At 37.8% G+C, this 8,955-nt stretch overlaps 1 protein-coding gene across 7 annotated transcripts in view; it reads right to left on the bottom strand.

Moving 5' to 3' along the window:
* Positions 1-7,937, bottom strand: part of LOC146479886 (uncharacterized) — a 134,881-nt gene extending 126,944 nt beyond the window's left edge. For 3 of the 7 annotated variants that reach the window (XM_085110758.1, XM_085110759.1, XM_085110761.1), the window contains exons 1-7: positions 7,775-7,937; positions 7,271-7,454; positions 5,182-5,233; positions 4,378-4,443; positions 2,236-2,355; positions 1,871-1,953; positions 1,206-1,262 (exon numbers count right to left, since the gene is read on the bottom strand). In XM_085110758.1, the coding sequence (XP_084966884.1) occupies positions 1,206-1,262; positions 1,871-1,953; positions 2,236-2,355; positions 4,378-4,443; positions 5,182-5,233; positions 7,271-7,408 (516 nt within the window). In that variant the 5' untranslated portion in view covers positions 7,409-7,454; positions 7,775-7,937. The remainder of the gene's footprint in view (positions 1-1,205; positions 1,263-1,870; positions 1,954-2,235; positions 2,356-4,377; positions 4,444-5,181; positions 5,234-7,270; positions 7,455-7,774) is intronic. The other 4 variants (XM_085110756.1, XM_085110755.1, XM_085110760.1 and 1 more) reach the window with 3 other exon arrangements.
* Positions 7,938-8,955: the final 1,018 nt, after the last annotated feature.

The following is an 8,955-nucleotide window of genomic DNA, read 5'->3' as shown; positions in this document are numbered from 1 at the left end:
CGCCATATTTGTTACTCAATCTTTTCACATAGCAAGAAAAAGTCTTGTTACTTTTGCGATTTTTGCGAAATTTGCAGACTTCTAGGCGAAGCCCTATTTGACCTTTTCCCTTGCTAAGTGTAGAATTTTGTTAAATTTGTCATTCTTGCTTTTTCCTCCATATTTGTTACTCAATCTTTTCACATAGCAAGAAAAAGTCTTGTTGCTATTGCGATTATAGCGAATTTTGCGAACTTTTCGATGCCCATCTTGACCTTTTCTCTTTCTTAGTGTAAAATTTTGTTAGATTTATGATTCTCGCTATTTTTTGCCATACTTGTTACTCAATCTTTTCACATAGCAAGAAAGTCTTGTTTCTTTTACGATTTTTGCAAAATTTGCGAACTTCTTGAAGCCCTACTTGACCTTTTCCCTTGCTAAGTGTAGAATTTTGTTAAATTTGTCATTGTTGCTATTTTCGCCATATTTGTTGCTCTCCCTCTCAACATAGCAAGACTGAAGTGTCGTTACTTTTGCGATTTTTGCTATTTCTTCTATACTTTTCTAATAGCAGTTTTCTTTAAATCTTTTTTGCTAAAATTGCGAAAATAATTTGCTAACAAGATCGATCCTGGACAAACGCGACAACATAAAGAAGTGTTCCTTACATCACCGCATATTACGGTGTTGCAAAAGCGTACAAGTACGAAAAAGTGCTACAATTAATTTTTTAAAACAGGTAAAATCACATCTAAAGATCGGGGTCATGTAATACTGGATAACCATGGTTATGAGGGTGGGGTTGTTAATGATAATAATCTGGTAACATTAACCTGGTAGTGGTAATGGCGATCAAAATGAAAATATGGGAATGATAATCATAACTTTAACGTTATGGTAATGGTAATAACAATGTGATATGGTAAAACTATTGAGGCTGACGTTATTCGTCAGTGTTATATTTGATATGATATGATATGATATGATATGATATGATATGATATGATATGATATGATATGATATGATATGATATGATATGATATGATATGATATGATATGATATGATATGATATCATATGATATGATATGATATGACATGACATGATATGATATGATATGATACGATATGATATGATATTTTATGATAATTTAGTGCCACCCTCTTTAAATAAAGGATTTACTTAGTGGACATGCTAGCGGTCTGTATTGCATTTTATCAACTTACCGCAAGGTAGACCGTCCTCTCCTCCCACCAAGCGGAGAGTTTTACACTCGTTAGGTTCTTAAATGGAACAAAAACAGGTTTACTTTAATAGAGGTGAAGTGGGAAAAGGGGAGACGACAGACGCGTGTAATGAGGAATACAGCCATTCAGGGAGTACGATTGTTTTGAAGATGTTTTCTATTCTTAATTCTTATTCTAATAAATATAGAAATGACAAATACTACAGCTGAATCTCTCTTGAATCTCAGAAAGTCGGACCTTTCATTCTATATATAACCCATTCACTTTGGAAGTAAAATTAGGAGTTTTACAATAACTGTCAAAATGTTCGCCTCTGATTGGCTCAAAGATATTGTATATAAGACTTCAGACAATAAAAATGTAAGTAAAGTCAATACCGCTTGACTTTTTTTCTATTTTAATGTAAAAACCTAATGAAGGGCCGTTTTCGATAGTTTATACTGTAATAGTTATGGACCATAACAAAATTTGGCAGTAAGATCACTCGCCGTTCCACTACCGAGCGGTAAATTTTTTTTCAATGAGGTCGCGCTATTTATTATGCTGTACAAGATGATATTATGACTTTCTGAGTCTTTGGAACAACTCCTAAAGTAATGAAGCTATTATTAAGCGCTTATCAAACGTAGTACCGTAGGTATTACCTTTGAAACGTAAGACGAGGCAACAACAGGTGATCCTGGAGGGCCATACGAAAGGCAATATCCTTTCCAACGTTGCGAGGAATCTGTAGAACAAAGAAATACATTCATCCAAAAAAGGTGTCAGAATACCTCCCTCACTTAATTTTTTTTGTGCTATTACAAAAGTGAGTAGTACTTTACCGCGGGCAATTCTGAAATATTCCCCCACACCCGTCACCAAGAACTGAAAAATCTCAGACCCTAGAAGTATTCTTAAAAGAAACCTTTCATCATCTTCCCCCCCTAAAAGGCCACCTGCATGTGATTACACATCGAAGTCTGCGGGAGGCTACGCTACAAATGCAAGTCACAGTTTTCTGAATTACCTGTAAAAGGATTCCACGAAACCCTGACATGCCAACTAGAGCTATTTTCTTTGTTGTGGAAGGTGACATTTAAATCGTTGATAATCCAACGAGGATCGCTTTGCGCCCTTCTATGACAAGCTACCGGGAAAAGAAACAACTAGTAAGTGCACGCTCTGTTTAATAATCATTGAGACAAGTATTAAAGAAATTAAGTCAATTCTTTACTTAAAGAGGGTAAATATTGAACAACTTATAAACTTACGGCCCTCTCTCTAAAACTGAATAAAACTGGAAAATTACAAAGAAAAAAATAACAATAACAAAATAGAAACTAGAAAAAATTAGAAACTTACAAAAGAGAAATTTAACAAAATAGAAAAATACAATAACAACAACATTTTGGATAAAAAAAAATTGAATATTGAGAACTACGAATAAAAATGCGGCAAGGCTAATAGTTCTTTTAAAAATTTATCTCTGAGGGCACGTTTAAAAGAAATAAGAGAAGCTCTTTTCTTAAGGTGAGAAGGTAAACTATTCCAGATTTGCACAACTTGAACTTAGAATGAGTTTCCACCTTCTTTGCCCTGTTATAACGTGGACAAATAAAATTAGATTCGAAAATCTAGTACTCCGTGTGATCCGTGAGCTTTTCAGTTTAACAGAATTTATAAGATAATCAGGAAAGGCAAGCTGTGTCCTCAGTCTTGTAAAGAATAGAGCACTGGGCTATTTTGGTCTCAAAGTAGAAAGGTGGCCATTGCAAATGATTCTCTTGTGAAAGTCTTCTAATGCTATATATAGTAAAACGCGGAGCCAGGAAAGGGTGTCCTCTTTCATTCTTTTTCTTTTGATCTTCTTCTTCTTGTTTTTGTTTGATCAAAACTATACAAATTCTTAACTAAAGTACTTTCGCTCAAACATGAAATTGCTCTTAGGCCCGGTTCAAACGTCGCATTTCACATGTGCCGAATATAATACATAAATTATAGTAAATTATTATTATTCATTTTGTAACCACAATCCGTAAATGCCATGCGCAGAAGAGTATAACCAGCACTTTGAAAAAATGGCGGGAGCGAAGGAATGTGCCGGTTCATGCTTTTTTAAAACAAAATATACTTGTTTGACGTGCAGCAGTTATTATTGTATGAGGCGCCCGGTGTTTGAAAGTGAAAAGGACACTCCTGGGTGGAAAGAGGGAAAATCTGTGGCATATTGTGAGACGTGCTTCAATAAAACGATGAAAAGGCGCGGGTCGAGTGAAGGTCAAGATGAGTCATCTTGGCCTTAACTCGACCGGCGCATTCGTCAACTAGTAGCACGGACACAAAGACATTGGAGGCGGACGGAGTTAAATTCGGCACCATTAAATTCGACGTCTGAATCAAATGCCGCGTTTAATTATTCTAGTCGACTAGAATAGGAGTTGTATTCGGCACATGTGAAATGCGACGTTTGAACCGGGCCTTAAATCGTTAAGAATAAAATATCATGTGATTTGCTTTGAAGCTCCAAAGTGCTTATTACTATATTTATATTGATGATGACTACCAACTGAAATTAAAAGTTATTAAACATTATCTTTGAATAGAAAAGTAAGAGGCCAAATGCTAGTGGCTAGCTTTTAAACGAACTCATACTTCCACATTTCATTTCTCCTACCCTTATTGCCGGAGAGTTGTGGCTCCAAATCTCTTTGGTCGCCGAAAAAAGGCTCCTTCGGAATTCGAATGAAGTTAGAGACAAGGAAGATAGACAGAGATAGAGAAAGACAGACAGACAGACAGACAGACAGACAAACAGACAAAAACCAAACAGAGAGATAGACAGAGAGAACACACAAACATGCACACAGACAGAGAGAACATTTCTGGGACTTTACTACGGAACACTATGCACGTTTTACGTTTGTCTATGCCTCAACTAATATTCTGCTCAAATGAGCTTACAAAAAAAAGAAACATAAATGAAAGAAATAAAAATCGTTATGAAAAAGTTAAACGATGTTAGAATGTTATAAACCGGTTCTATAGCTTTAAAGGTGCTGCGAGAGGTTGTATCCGTGACGAATTTTTGGTAGGGTTTTCCCAGGACAATTTTAGCGCAGTCTGAGATACCATTAATCATTTTCCTCTTAGCTCATACGGGCACTGTTACCTTGTTGTTCCTCGCTCAATTCTCGACGCGTGCGAAGACGGAAACGTGAGCCAGTCAATGATATACCTAGAGAAGCAAAACAAGAGGTTAAAAGTTTGATTCCACTCTTGTAGGTGCACTTTGCTTTTTAGGGGTAATATACACAAAATGCCGGAGAGTTGTGGCTCCAAAGCCTTTTTATTCCACCATGACATGTCAGTTCAGTACGAGCCAAAACGTTTCCGGATCTGAGCCAAACTATGCAAACCTGTTCAGATTTATGTCATGCAGAAACTAAACGTGGTTTTGAAGACCAAGCCTCCGCTGAAAGGACAACAGTTCCGCACAACCTCCACATTAATTATGTATTCATTTTTTGATGACTCAAACTCCATTCACGCTCGCCGTTTTTTAAAGAGGATTACTATCACACTGGTGTATGTATGATTAATGTATGGGGCTGTGCAAAATCTTTCCAGCCAACGAACTGATTTCGATATCATAAGCGGTCGTTTGGACGGCACAGAAAACCATGCACTGTAAACTTGGTTGTCAAATTCTTCGTATAGGGTTTAGACTAAAGTTTTGTTTTCTTTCTTGGGAAATTTAAATAAACACCGCCCTCCTTTTTACGCCTCGTATCGGATGAACGATCCAACAAAAAGGAAAAATTTCAAAAGCGTTTGTTGAGGCATCAGCATCAGCATGAAATATTCAAATTCAGAGAAGTTGGAGCATGCAGTATGTAATGAGTGTCAGTATTGTTTTTTGGTTTTGTTTTACATAGTAGAAAATTATAAGTGATATATATTTAGCGATGATTACCTTTGTTATTTTCATCAGCACATCTTTGGTCACAAGAAATGAAGGATGATTCCTAACAAAATAAAAACAAACAAATTAGGAAATTGAGAAAAACCAAACTTCTCAGGTTGATTTGCATCTTCCGCGAATTAATTTCTTAGTATGGGGTGCCTTGCTAACTTCATGATTAAAATCTGAAACATGTTGAGGCATAGGAACTATTATTTGACGAACAGGATACAGCTGGAGCGCCCTTGTTCGTGGATATGTGACGTGGAGAAAATTCTTGGAAAAAGGGGAACTTCAGTATTCAAGCAAAGCAAGTGTTTGTTTTTACGCAACATTACTTTTTCTCAGAATCCAAACAAATGTTGCGTGACACAGAGCATAAAAGGAAAAAAGAACAATTGCTTTGCGCATGCTCAGCATGAGTCACGCGGACGGTGTTTAGCCTTTCAAAAATTAGTACTCCTCAAATATTTAACAATAGGATTCCATCCACGAGTCATATTATATGATTCGATTTACAGGGAAGGCTGTAACAAGTGCCTTGTTCTACCTGGTATGCGACACTTACTCTGACGATGAATGGTATAGAAATTTCCGTATCTCCAGGAACACGTTCCATTTCCTTGTTGGTGAACTGCGAATGGACATGTAATACGTCAAGATACTGTAATGCGGAAGGCCGTTGAAGTGAGGAAGAAGATTGTCTTGTTTCTATATTTTATAGCCTCAACTGACGGATATCGAGCTCTAGCCAATCTATTTCGGGTTTTTTCTATTTGCATTCGTGAAGTTGCAGATGCTATCTTAAAAAATTTGCCTCACCTGGCGTTTTTGTCTTTTGGCGACCTCGCAACCTCTATTAAAGAAGCTTTGGATGGTTTCCGAACTAAATATGTTCAACAACATCTCAATTTCTTCATCAGAAATTTCTATACCATTCATCGTCAGAGTAAGTGTCGCATACCAGGTAGAACAAAGCACTTGTGCGTTGCTTCTGCCCAATTGTTCTTTCCACAGTGGAGGGCCCGATCACGAATGCTAGAAGAACTAACGTGAACTTAAATTTTCGTTTCCCACGAAATCTTTATTCCAGGCATATTTTGGTTTCACATTGCTTCACTTGAAGAGACGATCGACTTGATTTCCTTCTGGACAGCAAACGCGACAGATAAAGTGACAATCCATCGTCCGTAGCCATATTGCTTCACGAGCATGTGCGCTTTAAACGAAATACACTGATCTACTGATTCATGCGGGCTCAATCATGACCGGTCCCTAAAATGTTGTAAAATGTAAACAGCCCTTACCGTTCCACCAACATTTGGAGACCGGTGCCTCTTTTTATCGGAGCCGTTCCCTGATATTTCTCGTATAAACGGTCAAAAATTGTTGGACCGGTTGTTGTTTCTATCCGAGCAATTCCTCCTTTTCTGTCTTGTAAACGCCCCTCAAAATTGTTTGCCGTTCGTACTGCGTTCGTGACCGGCAAAACCATCTCGCCTGAGATCATTTTCGATTAATTTTCCCAAGAATGGGTCAAATTCGCGGAAATTCATTCAGAATTGCCACGATAGTGTCATTGTGAGTGCCCTTGCGAGTACATTTAGTTTATCAGCCGGACAAAATAATTAATGCTATGTAGTATACTGAGCGCTACAATCGGGAAAAGCATAGAAAAGCGACGCAAGTGATCGAAAGAACAATTTCAGAATTTGGCCATCGGAGAGCGCTGCAATCGGGATAAGCCCGAATGAAGCAACGATCGAACTAAAGATCCTTTTGTATTGCTTGTGTCTAATCATTCTTTGGTATCGTGACAAGAACACGAAGGCTGGATCAAACCGAGTGGTGTCAAAACACATTTGTTCAAATATTTGGCTTTGACCCACTCAAGACCCAAAGGACGAAATTAAAAAATCTCAAATGCCATTATTTTTCAGTTTGCAAAATTGTCCGCGTAAGAAGCGTTCAAAAACTGCCACTATTTGTATTTTCCTTCGTAACAATGACTGAAAACTTAACTACATCACAAGATTGAAGGACTCAGCGTAGTATTTACTTGTTAACATAAATACCTAATGGCTGTACATGCAGCTCTCACCTTATCATTCGTGAGCTGGATTCGAAGCACACGATCGCCGCACAGACACAAACGATGCCTTGTGGTTAAGGGTTTCGATCGATGTGCATCTAGTGTCAGCTGCATTAACAAAATCAGTAAAGGAACTCGAAAGGCCATTTCACGGAGGTGTTACACCATAGTGCGTACAACTAGAGAAGGAGATCTGAAAATTAAAACAAAGTTGCCGTTTAATATGATATCATCTTCCGACTGACCACATCCGCGTTCCGCACGCTGAAAAGCGATACAGTACTGACGTCTGTTAGCACTGAGTTATTTCTCGCACTGTAGTAAATCAAAATGGTCGGAAAATCGTTCTAAAAGACAAACAAACAAAACTGTGCATCAAACCGTCTGCACAGGTTTCGATTACAGTGATCTTAATTTCCTCAGGTGTTGTCCGAAATTGAAAGTACGCTCACTACAGTATTGTAACCCCGACAAAACAGACAAAGGGCGATCCAATGCCAGCATCTCTCTCACCTGATTGCCACTTAATAAAACCCTTTCTCTGGTACCTTCCGTTCTACCAAAAAATCTCCAATTTTAAGCGAATTTCTTCTCCTTTAGCCGATAGCATTCACTGCATACAATAAACCAAAGGTATCTCTGAGCGTTTCGAACGAGTGGCTTTGCTTATGATTATCACGTTACATCCTTTGCTATGCGGAAGTCGTATGATGCCTCATGCCTGATCTGATTTATTAGATGCAGTTTTTCATTTATATTTTGATTGTGCCTTTGCATATTAGGTTGTTGGATTTAGTCCAGTTCCCTTATTATGTGTCCCTTCCTGTATTTTTTTTTAAAAAAAGCTAGGACAGGTGATCGGTTTCACGTTTCCCTCCAAGACGTTTATCAGGTCTGAAATGAAAGCTTCTATACTAGTATATGCACCCTGGAATTGTTTCTTTGTGATACTGGTTACTAAATTAATAAATGGATGATAAATACATAAATAAATAAATAAATAAATCTGAGCTGATTTTCCAGAAGGTGGCTACAGAAATTGACGTTTTTGTTACCTTTTCTTAAAATATTTATTTATTTATTTATTTTTAGCGTTTCTTATTGAATTTCACATCAGTAACTTAATAGATTACAATGGTCGTTAGCAAATATTTATAAAACCAAAATATTTTTCTACTACCCCCCCCCCCCCCCTCCCTCCCTGATTTGCTAACCTAGCCCCACTCTCTCTCAAACGTCTTCTAACCGCGCAACGATTTGGCTTTGAATTCGGCGCGCGCTCTGAGATCAGAACTAAGTCATTAGACATAGCGTTTCGTTTGGCTTCCTGAAGCAAAGTTTTCCTGAGGACATCATTAAGTCTAGTGAGGGGAGAAGTCTTACGAGTGCAGTTTCTGCCTCGTACTAATATGCTTGCTACCAATAGTCCTCTTTTAAGCTAAACGAGTAATTTTCAGTTACTCGGGCTTGGACTATTAAAGGCTTGTATATTGTGGGCTTTGCTTGAGGAGGTGACAGTCTTTGGCTTTAAAAAGTAGGTCTTAGGGATGAGTTCTTTTCGGGCAACGTGAAATTTTCGCGAATTGTTTACCCAGCCAAAGACTTAGTATATTTTTGTGGTGGAAAAGGGCGCTAACCCTTCCCTTTTCAAATGTTGATTTTAACATCCGGGATATAAGCTGATATGGAAAACA

Source organism: Pavona decussata, unplaced genomic scaffold (assembly GCF_977016875.1).
Source record: "Pavona decussata unplaced genomic scaffold, jaPavDecu1.1 SCAFFOLD_58, whole genome shotgun sequence".
In the NCBI taxonomy this organism is placed as follows: Eukaryota; Metazoa; Cnidaria; class Anthozoa; order Scleractinia; family Agariciidae; genus Pavona; species Pavona decussata.
Note: the sequence above shows the minus strand (reverse complement) of the source record. Positions and strands in the feature narration are given on the sequence as shown.